The sequence below is a fragment of the Hypomesus transpacificus genome, chromosome 18 (assembly GCF_021917145.1).
Source record: "Hypomesus transpacificus isolate Combined female chromosome 18, fHypTra1, whole genome shotgun sequence".
Classification (NCBI taxonomy): domain Eukaryota; kingdom Metazoa; phylum Chordata; class Actinopteri; order Osmeriformes; family Osmeridae; genus Hypomesus; species Hypomesus transpacificus.
In genome coordinates this window covers 8636859-8651884 of record NC_061077.1, presented here as the reverse complement: position 1 = coordinate 8651884, position 15026 = coordinate 8636859, and the positions used below count along the sequence as shown (strand labels likewise).

The 15026-nt window shown below is 37.7% G+C and overlaps 2 protein-coding genes across 9 annotated transcripts; both read left to right on the top strand.

Moving 5' to 3' along the window:
• Window positions 1–436: 436 nt before the first annotated feature.
• Window positions 437–6165, top strand: rer1 (retention in endoplasmic reticulum sorting receptor 1). Of its 8 annotated transcripts, none has more exons than XM_047041160.1 (8): window positions 440–527; window positions 2193–2274; window positions 2444–2548; window positions 2759–2858; window positions 3354–3432; window positions 3945–4080; window positions 4272–4326; window positions 5638–6165. In XM_047041160.1, the coding sequence occupies exons 2-8, from the start codon at window positions 2194–2196 to the stop codon at window positions 5646–5648; spliced, it is 567 nt and encodes a 188-aa protein (XP_046897116.1). In that variant the 5' UTR covers window positions 440–527; window position 2193; the 3' UTR covers window positions 5649–6165. The 8 variants fall into 8 exon arrangements, with proteins under 8 accessions (XP_046897115.1, XP_046897116.1, XP_046897118.1 ...); XM_047041162.1 differs by having other exon boundaries at window positions 448–527; window positions 2190–2274; XM_047041163.1 differs by having other exon boundaries at window positions 454–534; window positions 2190–2274.
• Window positions 6166–6212: 47 nt separating this feature from the next.
• On the top strand, window positions 6213–10695 carry LOC124481187 (taste receptor type 1 member 1). The gene is made up of 6 exons (XM_047041044.1): window positions 6213–6812; window positions 7086–7383; window positions 7595–8335; window positions 8589–8792; window positions 8876–8996; window positions 9178–10695. Exons 1-6 carry the CDS (start codon window positions 6610–6612, stop codon window positions 10098–10100), a joined length of 2490 nt encoding a protein of 829 aa, XP_046897000.1. The 5' UTR covers window positions 6213–6609; the 3' UTR covers window positions 10101–10695.
• The last annotated feature ends 4331 nt before the right edge of the window (window positions 10696–15026 follow it).

Genomic DNA, 15026 nt, shown 5'->3' with positions numbered 1-15026 from the left:
CTACTATTATGTATAGCATATTTCTTAATGTAAAACCATGCATTTCTTTCATACAATTTCTTGAATGAAGCCTTGTCAAAAATGTCATGGAAGATTCATTGGAAATGCTACTCGTTATAAGCTACATGCAGTTAGGAAACGGACCCACTGTGCCCCCCAGAGGGTGTTCCTGAGAACACCCTAAATAATATGGTACTATACAGATTCTAAAAAAAACATTTAAATTGCTTAATCATAAACATATTTTACGTGAATGGAAGTTTGATAAATCGTTTTACATTGTTTGAAAAAATACTTCAATTAAATATCGTACACAATAATAAATCAAACATTTTAATTTAATTACACAAGCAGAATTTACTTTTTTTCGTTTAGTCTGTAATATGGATCATGGTTTCGGATTTTTCGGAATTCTATTAACCATGCCTGAAGTTTGAGCGATTCTTTGCGGAAGTACTGACGTGTTCACTAGCCTGCACGAGAGGTAGCTAGTTAGGTAGAGCCGAGTGACACAGCGGCCGCATCAGGTAAGAAGTAAGTCTGTCATTATGCATTTTGTCTCTCAGTACGAAATCAGTTCTGTGGAATATCATTTTAGTACCATTAAGTTACCCAAACCGAAGTAAGCTCCAGTAGAATTGCTACAAATAGCAATTCAAGAGACCACATAGTTGTGGTAGCTACTTAGCTAGCTAGCCGTCAATTTAACGCTAGCTTGGTTTCCAACCGAGAGACAATTCTGTGTGGTACAGCCTAGCCGTTTCTCCGGAAGTGAGTTGTCAAATGTATTAGATTCCTGCTGGTGGATGTAGTTCGTCTTCCAGTTAACGCCGATATATAAATTAAAAGATTAGCAGACTGGACTTCAGTTAAATTTTGCGGAATGCATGGGTTAAGCTACAGGTCAACTAGGAGGAATGTAGGGAATCATTCATTGCTTTACAGCTGATGAAAAAGAAAATCGTTTAGATGAAAACTACAAAACCCAGAGAAGCCTCTAGTTGGACCAGGAAGGTACCATAACTATTCATTCTTAATCATTTCTAGTTAGCTAGCTATGCAAGGTTAGATAACCAACACCTAGCTATCTAGCAGACATCATTTGTCCTATTATTACAAGACAGGACATGAGTAACATACGCCGGCTAGCTGATAAACATGTTAGCTAGCTTCAGTCAGAATTTAAACATGAAAACCTTCTCTGATAAAAAAAAAAAAGTCTGCTATACATAATATTAAGTCATGTGGTTGATGTTAGTGTAAGTACAGATAGATAAATGACTATCTTAAAGGGTATATGATCCGACACAGTCAGTGATTGAACGACTTGTGTCTGTTTGTTCTCCACTGTAGTTTCACATTTCATTAGCTCGCTAGTGCCGTGGGGCGTACCTAGCCGGCCAGCTAGTTTGGAATGTTAGCTAGCTCAGTAGCTAGGCTATAGCCGGTGAACGTTAGCTATCTAGCGTATATAGCTAGGTAGGTTTATTTATCTGTAAATCATATTTGTGACAGAGCTCGACCGTAACTAATTCACTACCGCATGTTCGCAAGATAGCTAGGTGACATTGATTAAGTCGCGTGTTGTCTCCTACATCAAATAGCTCCCGTATTGGTGATCGGTTGTTGGTTTGCTTGCTGGCCTGGTAGATTTCCCTTGTCAGGCCTAGTAACGTTGCGCTAGCTGGTGGTTAGCTTCATACCACCTAGCTACAGTAGTAACATTAGCTAGCGAGATTTGGCTAACTGGTACTGTAAAAATACAGTACCCGTGTATTTCTACGTGGACATACAATGGCAATTACCGTTCGGAATGTTAGATAATCTCTAGTTAATTATAGCAGCTCAAAGTTATCTCCCTATCATCCAAAGCCTCAAGGAGTTGATATAGATCAAGAACATTACGTTAGTCACAGACCAATGCATTATGTACCATAATTATGTGATGATGGTCACACATGAGTATTTTTTTATCTACTTTTTTGTTGGTAGCCTCTTTCACCTTGTACTGAACACACAGAGAAAAGTGTCTGATGAACTGTTATCAGCCTTCTCTTGAGACTCACTTGGAAATCCAAGACCCTCAAGTATACAATATATTCTGCTCACTTATTCTAATCAATACTAGACTGGGTTAGACTATGATGATGTCTGATCAAAATGCATGTCTGCCTTTTTGTCTCCACAAGCAGAATGTCAGAAGGGGACAGTGCTGGTGAATCGATCCATGGGAAACCATCTGTAATTGGTAGCTTTTTCACGCGGCTTGGACAGGTACAGACTACAGCAGAGATTGCATAGACCTAAACAATTATTATGACCAACCAAATACTGTGCTGCAATAACACATTGATTGTAAAATATATGACATTTTCAGGAATTGTTGTCTACTAACTGCTTACTACTGATTTGTTATCAACTTTCTACCTGCTCTCCCATACAGATCTATCAGTCATGGCTCGACAAGTCAACACCGTTCTCAATTGTACGATGGGCAGTAACTCTTCTGCTAACGGCCATTTACATGATCAGAGTGTACATTTTACAGGTGAAGAAGCATGCATCTTATTCAAAATGAAATATGTTGTTTATATTTCCCATGCATTAAAATGAAACATGTTCAAACAGTTTAGGTAGTTCCAGTGGATATTCTTTTTCAACTTTGCAGCTATCTTAGACCCAAACTTTGGCAATAGCTTGTACTTAATTTTAGGGCTTAGGTTTATCTAAATGTAAGATATTTCTCTGCTATTTTCAGGGTTGGTATATAGTCACATATGCTCTGGGAATCTACCATCTCAACCTGTTCATCGCTTTTCTATCACCAAAAGTGGATCCATCGATGCTTGATGATGCAGGCAAGTTTTTCTTCTTACTACCAGACATTTACCTGGGATTTTTGGTTTGCTTTAAGTGGAACATGGCCTAATTCATTAAACCTGGTTCACACTATTGCATATTTTTACAGACTGTAAAAAGGCATAACTTCTCGAGACAATATCTATGTATGGGTATGTTTGATTTTTTTCAAAATGGCCAAAGGCAGGTTGTACTGTTGTTAATTATGGATGCAAAAGTTGAGAAAGATCAACATTTGGGTATCTGTATGGATGCGTATGATCAATTGTAACCCAGATGTTTCACAACTCCTGTACAGTATTGTACAGGACAACAATTTGGTGTACCCCCATTCTGTGCAGACAGATATGTAGTAGTGTGAGAAATGATTCCTGTTTGGGCACTGTCAGCGGCCTCACATTTGAGATTTTTGTACAGTTCACGGTTTTTCAATACATTTGTGAGCTGGGAACACTATCACATGTGAACCATTTAGCCTCTCCACTGATTTCTAGATGAAGGTCCAGCTCTTCCCACCAAGCAGAATGAGGAGTTCCGCCCTTTCATCAGAAGGTTGCCTGAATTCAAATTCTGGTGAGAGCCCTTAACAACTCAACCATCCATTGCTACCCTCCACAGATGATTTAAATGACCTTTTCTTTTTTCATTGTAACCACTGATTACATATGCCAACCCATTTTCCCAAATTAGTTTTCCTGCAACTCACTGGTACTTTGTCAGATGGTACACTTATACCATATGACAGGATTACTGGTGACCATGCTGCAAAAGGGGATTTGAATAGATTAAGATTAATTAGTATTGCATGCTGATAGATCTGAGCCATTTTGAAGCCTATAACTGTGTCAAAAGATTTAGAAAGATATATGCTTTTGAATGCCATCATCTAGCCTGTGGGTTGGCAAGTTTAAGATTGCATTGCAACGAGTTCATTAGTATGTTTTAATGAAAAACAATAATGGGATGTGTATCAGTAATTTGTGTCACTACAAATTCAAGTTTGGCAACCAGTTTGACTGCAATGGTGTGTGACTAGTAGTTATAAAAGACTGTATATTTATGTTGTGTTGTGCTTCTTTCCTCAGGCATTCGGCAACAAAAGGAATTGTCATCGCTATGATTTGCACATTCTTTGAAGCCTTCAATGTGCCAGTGTTTTGGCCAATACTTGTAATGTACTTCATCATGCTCTTCTGCATTACCATGAAGAGGCAGATCAAGGTAAGATTTTACAAATATGCTACGAAGACCTGAATTCAAATGCAGATAGTAAAAAGACTCATGATTATTGAAGAGATTCATCAGTTTGTGTATTATTGTATTATTGTGTTAAACAGCTTCAATATGCACATCCTAATTGTAATTACTAATGTCTTTGTCAAGTAAATGTTTGTTTTTTACTCTGTTTTCAGCACATGGTCAAGTACAGATATCTACCATTCACACACGGGAAGAGGACTTACAGAGGCAAGGAAGACACAGGGAAACCTTTTGCTAGTTAAAAAACAAAACAAAAAACACACCCTCCCCTAATATTTTTGAAATTAAAATAATCCAAAAAATAATAATTTTAAAGCTTGGTCAGATGGATGACGTGGGTCAGTGCTTCAATGGAAAGGAGAACAAAGAGAGAATGGAAACGAGTTTTGATCCATTGTTGACAGTGTTGGATGAGGGGGGGGGTGTAGTGTCCAGGATTGGTTTAGTCAAGAAACGCTGCCTTTTTTGTAGGAAATGGGGGTTTGAGTGAGTCATCTTCCATTGGGATCAGTTGTGTTTGTTTAGTTGGCTGACATGCAGTGCCACCTTTTGCCTTGTAACCCTATAGGGTAAGTATAAAGTCACCTAGAAGATTTGGCACTGAATGGGATTGCAGTAAAACAAAGTTGTGGATTATTGTGGACAATTCCCTTCAACTACTAAGCTCTGTCTCCAAGTGAAATAAATCTGCCAACTTTTGACATTGTACCTACTTGTTTGTAACACATTTATTGGAAATTACCTAGATTTAGAGTGAAATAACCAAATTAGATGTAAATTAAAATTTAAGTAAAAACTGTAAGTTTATGAATGATTTCTGTTGGGATCAAGTGTACTGTTGCACTGGCTTCAGAGGCTCCCACCAAAATGTCCTTTGTACTTCATCCTGTCAATTTTAGTCAACATGCATACACTATGAAGGCTGCCCATCATAACCATTCATTTATGATTTCAACAATTATTAAAACACATTCACAGTTATTTGCTGTTTTGGATAGAAGACAACTTCTTTCCTGCATAGTTTTCCTGAAATTGTTAAGATGAAGAGTGATTATGATGGGCTTCAGGTCATATTTTATCACATGGTGCATAGTTCAAGGTTGGTGGCATCAGTAGTTGCGTTACTGCTTCCAGTAGCTTAGTGTATGATTGTGTTAGTTCCTCTGCTTTTGTGTTTTGTATTGTTCATCCAAAAGAGAACTGTCTGTCAGAACTCCTGGAAACTAACCTAGGATTTTGCATCATGGTCCCTGTTAAATTTATAATTACATTTCTTTCAAATGTAAATGTTACCAATCCAAGATTCCAATATTCTCTTTTTAGTATAAATAATAGATGATCACATTAAGACCACAGGCTTTGACACTGCAATGAAACCATGTGTGTGTTCAAGCTAGGGGTACTTTCCATGGATATCTAGTAGCATGTACATTCTTACATTCTGTGTATATTAAGAAGCTGATGGCAAAAATCAAATCATTCCAAACAAACATATTCTCTCTTTCTCTTCTTTTGCAGAGGACACATAAGAAAATTGAGATTGAGAGATTTTAATGTAACAAATGGATGAAGGGGGTTGTGAACACGTTTTTCTTTTTTTTCTCTCTCTCCACCCCAAACTTTTTTGGCATTTTTATCAGTATGCTGGGGATCTTATAAGTGTGTGCAGTAGTATTTTTGGTAACCAGAGACATTTTGGAATACCTTGATCAGCACTGTAATAAAGGATCAAAACATTTTTTCCTGTAAAAAAGAAATTGAATTGTGTTTAAAATGGTTGTCTTGAGGATTTATATATTTTAAAAGATCAAACTGTTTGATTATTTTTACTTGTTTATTTTCAAATCACAAGACTATTTTCAGTTGTTGAACCCATCATGTTTGAAACAAATTAAACAAAACCGGTAATTAGACTCTAGATTTGTTTTTCCCATGGACTACATTGCATGTTCTTGGTTTCTCTTGTGCTGAAGTTAAAACATGATTTTAATAACTAAGTGTAATTTTTTCACTCCAAATGCTATTAAAGAGACTGTGTCCCTTCCAGCAGAGGATTGGTGTTTCAGCTTCATCTTTTGAAATTAGAGGTTGGTAGCCATGCATACTTTGATTTATGGGTTACGATGTTTGTTACAATGTTTATTTGAGTCATGCCTTTGGACAGCAAATCCATTTTGCCTTCCGCAGTTGGTATAATATTTGCAAAGAGAGGCAGCTTCACAACATTTGCTTCACAGGAATAGTCAAATGTTTTCATTTTTCTTTTGACCACAACCTTATTTACTTACGTGCACATCCTCTCCCCTTAGAGATGAATTGATTTTATTTTGATTCATTGGTTTTCTAAAGTACAGCACATTTGCTTCAGGATGGTTTAGCAAATGATGCATACAGAAGAGTATGTAAATTGACAAATGTAAAGGGATTGTGAACTTGGTGCTTGACATTTTGTTCTTGACCAAAGGTAAGACTAAAAGCAATGAAAGGTACATGTTGCTTTGTGAAATCAAAGCAATGATGGGGGAGTTCTTAGCTTTGCTGGTTCTGTCAGGGCTTCTCCAACATCTGCTGCCTAATTGCTCCTGCATGGAGTTTGACCTAGATGGAAAGTATTTGCTGGGTGGACTTTTTGATGTTCATACTACCACCACATACAGTGTTCGTGATCGTCCTTTGGAATTGGATTGTTCAAAGTGAGTAGGTTCTTTTCTTGTAAATTTGTTTTTTGCCCATGCTGACAATCTGTTTGATACATTCAGTGCACCTGTCAGTTTTAAGGGATTTTTAAGATTTCCTTATTTGAAATGCTATGCACTCGTATCTTATTTTCTTTTCATTCAGTGTCCTCATTTTTTGTTTACAATGCCGTTTAGAGTCATACAGTATGCGGCACACATGCTGTTCGATTTTGAATGGATGTTGTGACATACCTAGATTGAATAAAACTTCTCACAATCCTCCTACAGACAGCTCTTTACACTGGCAAGTTATCGAAGGCTCCAGGTGATGAGGTTTGCGGTACAGGAGATCAATAACTCTACCCTCATCCTGCCCAATCAGTCACTTGGCTATGAAATATTCGACTTTTGCTCAAATGTCCTCAAACTTCCAACTGTCTTGAGTCTCATGTCCAGTAATGGATCCATAGAAGTCAAGGATAAAGATGTTGACTACCTCTCCAAAGTAATAGGAATCATCGGTCCATACAAAAGTGCAGATACCATAACTATTGCTCCTTTATTCATGATGCACCTCATTCCTATGGTAAAGTTATGTTTCTATCTCTATCTTCAAACAACAATTTCATAGTTCTAAACACAAACTATTATTATTGTTTGAGAAACATGACATAGATAGTCCTGGTATTCAGAGTAAAATTGTACAAGCCTTATATGGATTATTTTAAATGTTACGTTGATGCTGGATGATTTGAGCTTTAAAAAACCTATGCAAAAAATGGTGTCTGTCTTAATAGATCAATTATGGAGCTGCAAGTTCAGCTCTGAGTGAGAAGAGCAAATATCCATCTTTCTTTCGAACTGTACCCAGCAACCACGACAATATACAGCTGATTGTTTCCATTTTGCAACACTACAAGTGGCATTGGGTTGCTTTCATCACCAGCCAGGATGCCTACAGTGAAGACGGCTTGGACCTTTTCATAAGCATGATAAAGGACACTGAAATATGCTTAGCGTATACAGCTAATGTGAAGAAATCATCCAATGTCCTAGATATGTTTAGAACAATAGATAATCTTGGGGTAAATGTTATTGTTGTTTTTACTTTGCTGAATGATGCAGAGGTTATGTTTCAAACAGCAATAACAAGTAACATACAACAAAAAGTATGGATTGCAAGTGATGTCTGGTTCTTAGACGAAAAACTCCCCAAACTGAAGGGAATCGAGACGATCGGCACCATCATTGGGGTAACACTGTCAGTCGCACCATTACCTGGTTTCGAAGAGTATCTCAATTTCTCAAAAGAGCAAGGACAATGTACAGCCTGTGCACTAGACTCCCCTGGAGAGATGCTCTGTAGACCTGCTTGTGACGAATGCACCGCTGTGGGTGCAGAGGAAATCCTTTCTGAAGACGTATCCCACAATTTTGCTGTTTACGCTTCCGTCTATGCGTTAGCCAATGCATTACACAATGTGTTGGAGTGCAGCAATGAGGGATGCAATGACAATGTTACAGTGCACCCCTTCATGGTGAGTTAATGCAACCCTTTTAAGCACATTTGTTTGAAGATTTTAATAAAAGTGGATCTTCTTATATTGTAACAGACTAGTCACTATGGATAGATTATTGCATATAGGTAAAACTTTAAAGGTAGCCTACTGTTTAGGTACTAATTCAAATGCAATATTCAGGCTAGCTGATGTTTGAATTATTTTTTTACTTGATGTAATATGCATCTCTTACTCATCTAATTCTGCAAGTATTATATTCATATGTTCACAGCTCCTGAGGGAGTTAAAGAAGTCAAATTTCACGCTTTTAAACCAAAATGTTCAATTCGATGTTAATGGGGACCCAGTGTCTGCATCATATGAAATCCTTTTCTGGAAGAATGGCTATCATGTAATGTTTGGGTCTTACAAAACATACCCAAATGTTCAGTTCTTTATTAACAACAGTAAAATACAGTGGCATACCAATAGCTCTGTGAGTTTTTCATTATTATTTGTTTTATCAAACAATACATTCTTTGTCTTCACAGTAATTAACAGATTATTATTTTTGCTTAGGTGCCTGTGTCACAGTGTTCCCCTGACTGTCAAAAGGGATTTGTGAGAAATCAGAATGGAGACTACAAATGCTGCTTTAAATGTGAAATCTGTCCAAGGGATACCTATATTGACAGAACAGGTAAGAGCTTCCATAGATATGCATAAACTCCTTACACTCTCTTTAATAAGCAATGTGTTGTTTCTGGACAAAGCTATATTTATGTTTTTAAAGAGCAGCGTTATCCATTCATCTTGTACACACATCTGTGAAGAATAGAGAAATATGCATGTCTGTGTTCTAATTTTCTCCTGTAAAACAGTGAGTCTATACCAGTGCAAGAACTGTCTGAAGACAGAGTGGTCGGAGCCAGGAAGCATTGCTTGTCTTGATCGTACAGTGGAGTACGTATCTTATACAGAACTTTTTGCCATCGTTATCCTGGTCCTAACTAGTTTATTGCTTGGACTAACACTGGCTGTTACCATTCTTTTTGCTCGCAACTTTGACACACCTGTTGTCAAGTCTGCCGGGGGACCAATGTGTGTCCTTGTCTTGGGCTGTCTAAGTGTTGCTAGCTTCAATGTGTTCTTCTACCTTGGTAAGCCAACAGAAATTAGTTGTTTTTTACGTATTTTGTATGTTTTGTTATTCACTATTTGCTTAGCCTGTTTAGGAGTGCGCTCCTTTCAGATAGTTTGCATTTTCAAAATGGCGACTAAGTTCCCTGGGTTGTACAAATGGTGGACAAAGTATAACGGACAGTGGCTAGTCATAGCTGGGACTTTTCTTTTTCAAGTGTTGTTGCTTCTAGCTTATGTAGCCAAACCACCTAAACCGTACAATGACACAACAAGCAAAAACCTAATTATAATGAGATGTGACTTTTTCTGCTATGGACCACTAGTCATATCCAACTGTTTCCTTGCAGTCTTGTGCATGTTATGCTTTATAATCTCATACATTGGAAAGAATCTGCCCAAAAACTATAATGAGGCTAAACCAATCACCTTTTGCCTGCTTATCCTTATCCTTATCTGGATGGCCTTTGGCACAACCACCATGCTGTACAAGGGGAAGTACATTCAAGGTCTCGATGCATTGGCCGTGGTTTGTAGTCTGTACTCTATCCTCCTTTGGTATTTTCTACCAAAGTGCTATATCATAATTTTTCAGCCTCAAAGAAATACACAACAGCACTTCCAAGGTCTGATTCAAAGTTACACCCTGAATATCAGCAACTAGGAGCACAACATGCACAGTTACATGGATGATATTTAGCTTATATTTGATCTCTTCATAGATTTATATTTATACCTTTTTATGAATCTTTATTTGGTTTGGGGTACAACAGCATTTTTGACTTTTACTTTAGTGATGACTGTATACTAGGTTTATAGTAAACTCTAAAGTAATTCACTTTTATTAAAGTGAATTATTTAAGTATGTCTTTCAACTGTCAAAAAACGGATTTGTCCTTAGTAAATATAGTTGATTTATTTTTACACTATAGCAGGTCTCTATATACAGACCTTTTCACTGACATCTTTGTTCGCGTTATATGTCCCTTAACCACATGGTGTCGCTACCAGGCCTTGACACTGACAGTCTCTTCAGGATTGTCTAGGCTAGGTGAGCTGTTAGTATGCTTTATGCTTATTTGTGGAGTATATAGTACACATTGTTTGTATAAAATGTCCTAACTTTAGTTGGAACGCAGTCGCATACATTTGAGATTTTAGGGATTTTATGCTTGCAATAAATTGCTACTAGTCTGTGTAAACGTAGGCTATAGTGAGAAAAAAACTTAAGTTCAACAGTGAATCTTCAAGTATGTTGTGTAGGCATACCAAATGTAGACCTATTATGTTTTGCCAATAAATCATTATATGGGATAATAATTTCCAGACTCTTATCTGTCTCTCATACCTAATACTAATTTCACACACCCACACTATATAGCTTTTTGTCAAGCTCTCCATACCCCTCATTCTTATATCTGATAGCTTCCAGTGTCCTTCGGTAAAAAAAGTTTTGGCTTTAAAAAAGACACATTATCTTAATATTCAAAAGAGGACCTGACATAGGACTTACAAAAAGTATTTTTGGGACAAAAATCCGCTTCGTTATATGCGTAGGCCTATTGTTGAAAGGCGAAACGGGTCCCTGAATTTGCTCCTATAGTTGTGTCAACGTAAAGGCCTTACCTTGGGGGGTAGCCTATGTGGCCATTTCAGAGGGTAAATTGCTATTTTGTTGTGACCATTCAGTTCTCTTCCACGGAGAATTTGGGGGACGCACCGTGAAACTAGGAACGAATCGGTAAATGGTGCCTGTGTACGTGGCATATGGTGCGGTTCGCCAGCTGGACGCTGACACCAACAAATTGACAATTTCATACCAATTTTAGGGTAGAGAGATAATCCACACCCCACACGAAGTTTAAGGAAACTCAGCCCTCAGAGTGTAAATAAGTTAAACAACTCGTAAAGGGGAGCAAGAGCAACAGGGACAATTATCCAATCCTCCTTGAGGCTATATTATTTACCAAAATCTTTGTATTGTATGCCATATTCAACTTACATCTGGTCACTAAACGATCTCTTTGTCTAACTAAAGCACCGGTAACCACATTTGGCACTTACGCTTTTGCTGAGAGAGTGCATATTTCTGTTCCACAAAATATGGAGCGAGGAAAATTGGAGGAACGCCTCCTGGCTTTTCAGTTGTACATTCCGATTTTCCACTTTTTCTAGATAAAGGATATGTCCTGGGAAAACCTGCTGCAGCAAATGACAACAATCACGTCTTTCTTAAATGCAAAGCACCCAAACTTCTGAATGTTTAAAAAGACAAAACCGTCCCTGAGGGCTATGGCTGGGTTTTGAGTTGCCCGCTCAATAGATGCCTATACATTTTATCATGGCTTTTCAATTAGGCTAAGTTTACTGATCAAATAGGCTAATACAAATATAATATTTAAAAATTGCAGTGGCAAAACAAAATTACAATTTGAGTGGGCCTAATTGTCTCCAGCCAGTCAAAATTAATCACATCATCAAAATAAATTCCCTCGTCTCATTGCACCCCAGTCTGTCTATTTTTATCTGGTACTTTAAGGTTGCTGGATGCCCATTGTATGATGTCTTGGAATTTATGCTCAAGGCATGAACCTAATAGGTTTTGACAATAAAATCTCCAATCCAACATCGTTGATCTTGACGCATGCAGCTTTCTCATTCGAATTCCGTATGTTTACCAAGTTTCCATTGCCAAAATAATCATACGCTTAGTAACTCTGTTGTCTATATGGGCAAAGATAGTTTTTTTGAAGTAGCCACTTTATTCTTATTCTAATCCGTCTGAAGTAGAGTCATGCCAGATGTTTAGCAATTCAAGGAACTTCAATACCCATGCGCCATAGTGACTAACAATGACGGGCTCCTTTTGTTGCGCTTGTGTCTTTCAGTCAAACGCTCCACAAAGGGACTCATCCTCAGTCGAGTTATAAAGTTACTTTCCACTAGTTCATTTCAGCTCTTGAGAAAACCCTAAGCGATGTTAATGTGCACCTCTGCTCTTTTCAGCTGGTAACCCCGGTTCACATAGCCAAACACCAGCTATTGTGTAGGCTTTCCAAAGTAAAGACCCTTAAATAACCTGGTGACCAGTCTATAGAAATTCATGATATTTGATGTTTGATCAAAGCTTCGCTAAAGGACCGTCGCGTGCACAGCCTCTACCTTTCTTTCTGCAGCCTACATACTGTCATTTGGTCAGTACAGTAGACACGTGTAGGCCTACAAAACAGAGCTCTAGTAATTGAATACACTTTGCCCACATCACTTTTGCTGAAGACCCTAAACGGAAGGCGTTTCCACAATTAGTTGCCCTTTCTGTCAGATTGTAACAATCTGCATCATGCCGTTCACATTTTTACTTATGGCCTATAGGCTATAGACCTTACTTAGACGTATAAGGTAGCCTAATAGGCCTAGGTAAACTACAGTGTATGCACTATTGTGTTATACATCCTACACTATAAAAATCACATAAAATCTTAATATTATTTCGTTTCATACAAAAGCCCAATATCTAGCCTACAGGTTTAATGGCCTAAAGGAGGAATTCACAGCCTTTACTTTTCTGAATGGCGTTTCAATTCCATTTAACCTCACTTTCCTCCCTGACCATTCGCTTGCTAATATAACCACGTTTTCTTCTGTGGAAAAAGAAGTTTATTGTAGGTAATTGTATAATTGCTTCACTAATTGCTGTTAACAAGTCCCCAATTATTACATCATTCTTTGTAGGAACCCCACCGCCAAACATACATAACAAAAGAATATTAGGGTTAATGAATTACCTGAGAGAGAAAAGGGAACGTGAAGGGAAAGCCCGAGGTGCTTTTAGAAAGATACAATTAACTTGTAATTTAATGGCATGTTATTAGCATGTCCGATTTGTACACAGGTCTTTATGCGCTATTATTATGGATAAACGATTGTCTCTTCTTTTGTATATCAGTAGCACTTGTACATATGTGGTTTAACCTATTCGGCTAGCAACCTTTTAAAGCCTTAATGTGTCACAATAATGTAGGCCAATGTTATTCTCCCCCTAAAGCCAAGTGGGCGCTAATTGAAATTATGGGCATCGTGTCCATGCCATGTAATCAACGTGAAATCTCTTCACGTTGTCCCTGAATAAAAAATACATCGGTTTGTTATGTTTCCAACCATGGCAAAATTACGTGTCTCTGTAAAATCTGAGCGTGAAAACACGGATAATGCAGGACAAAAGAAACGAACCAGCACTCATTCACCAGTGAATCGTGGTCGAATTTCATACTGATTAAACGCTGTATTATCACTTTGAACATAACATACAATTCCTGGCACCAATTATTCGGTTGATTTTACGCAATTAGCCATATAGGCCGAACTCTACATAGCTTTGCACGTTTTAACATGAGCAATAGCCGTTTTTAATCTTCCACTGACCATGTTAAATCCTCAATAAATGCTTCTAGCTTTGATGATAAAGGTCTATAGCCTAATTTCTTAGAACCATTAAAAAAACTTGATAGCCCTAGTAAACTGCTTTGTGAACATTTAACGTATAGGCTACCTATAATTCATTCAACAATTTATTCGTTCATTATTTTGAAGAAAAAAATAAAAACGTCCTAGGCTATAGGCTACTTTTTCTTTTTATATTTCAAAATAGCCTTTCTGACTTTGGGCTTGTGAGTTAGTCTTACGGGAATCGGTGACGCAAACCTAATTTGTGAGCACAAAACAGACAGAAGAAAAGATCAAGGGGTTCTCGCAAATGCAGTCTTTTCATTGGTGCTTTGCTTCACAACTAAGATGTTAATGCGCAACCCCTGTCCCTCTCTTCGCTATTTGTTCTTGCGCGCTCAATTGTACTCATTGTCTGGAATCAAGCTTGAGTAGACTCGAGCAACTTCGAAAGTATAACCTTTGAAAATCAATATAAGCTGTCGCGTGTCTTACAAATGTCGTAAACAAATCATGTTCAAGTTTCTCTTTGGGTTACACACATTAATTGTAATAATATAACGTTTTTTTTACATCCGTGGACATTGGCTACCCCCATACACAACACTGCCACGTTTATATCCAATTAATAAAAAGTAAGCCTACATTGTTCAAGATACTCAATGACAAACACTGACAAAAGTCCAGACAAACAACGTTCTTCTGAAATGTGTTGTCTTCTTCAATTATTCTTTCAAGATAGAATAGTGTCCATCTATAATTTTGGAGGTGTTGTGATGTGCAGAAGACGGCATTGGTATTCTGTGTCCACTGACTCTGCTGGCATGACTTTCCCAAGACTTGTGTCTTTTGACAGTGCAGTGTGGAGAATTGGGAGACAAGGGGCGGCCCATGCAGCGATTCTCCTCGGTGCCTTGTGTGTAACAAAGGTGTTGACACATTTGGCCAATATCTGATAGCCTAACAAAAAGTCATACCACAGCTAAAATTGTGTATTTTTTATTCCTTACAATGTCGTTTGCATGTCGGGTTACTTGAATATGTTGGTGGTGATAGTCTAACAGTTTGTTCAACAGGTAACTCAACAGGTGAAACATAACCAGAAAATCGTTGACTCCACAAGTCATGTAAAGAATTTCCACGGATC

Bases quoted from the DNA above. Each gene is read 5' to 3' on its own strand.
- LOC124481187 (XM_047041044.1), top strand. From the start codon at position 6,610: ATGTTGCTTTGTGAAATCAAAGCAATGATGGGGGAGTTCTTAGCTTTG. The intron at 6,813-7,085 runs GTGAGTAGGTTC...ATCCTCCTACAG, and splicing joins TTGGAATTGGATTGTTCAAA to ACAGCTCTTTACACTGGCAA. The intron at 8,336-8,588 runs GTGAGTTAATGC...ATATGTTCACAG, and splicing joins TTACAGTGCACCCCTTCATG to CTCCTGAGGGAGTTAAAGAA.
- rer1 (XM_047041159.1), top strand. From the start codon at position 2,194: ATGTCAGAAGGGGACAGTGCTGGTGAATCGATCCATGGGAAACCATCT. The intron at 2,549-2,758 runs GTGAAGAAGCAT...TGCTATTTTCAG, and splicing joins TCAGAGTGTACATTTTACAG to GGTTGGTATATAGTCACATA. The intron at 2,859-3,353 runs GCAAGTTTTTCT...ACTGATTTCTAG, and splicing joins ATCGATGCTTGATGATGCAG to ATGAAGGTCCAGCTCTTCCC.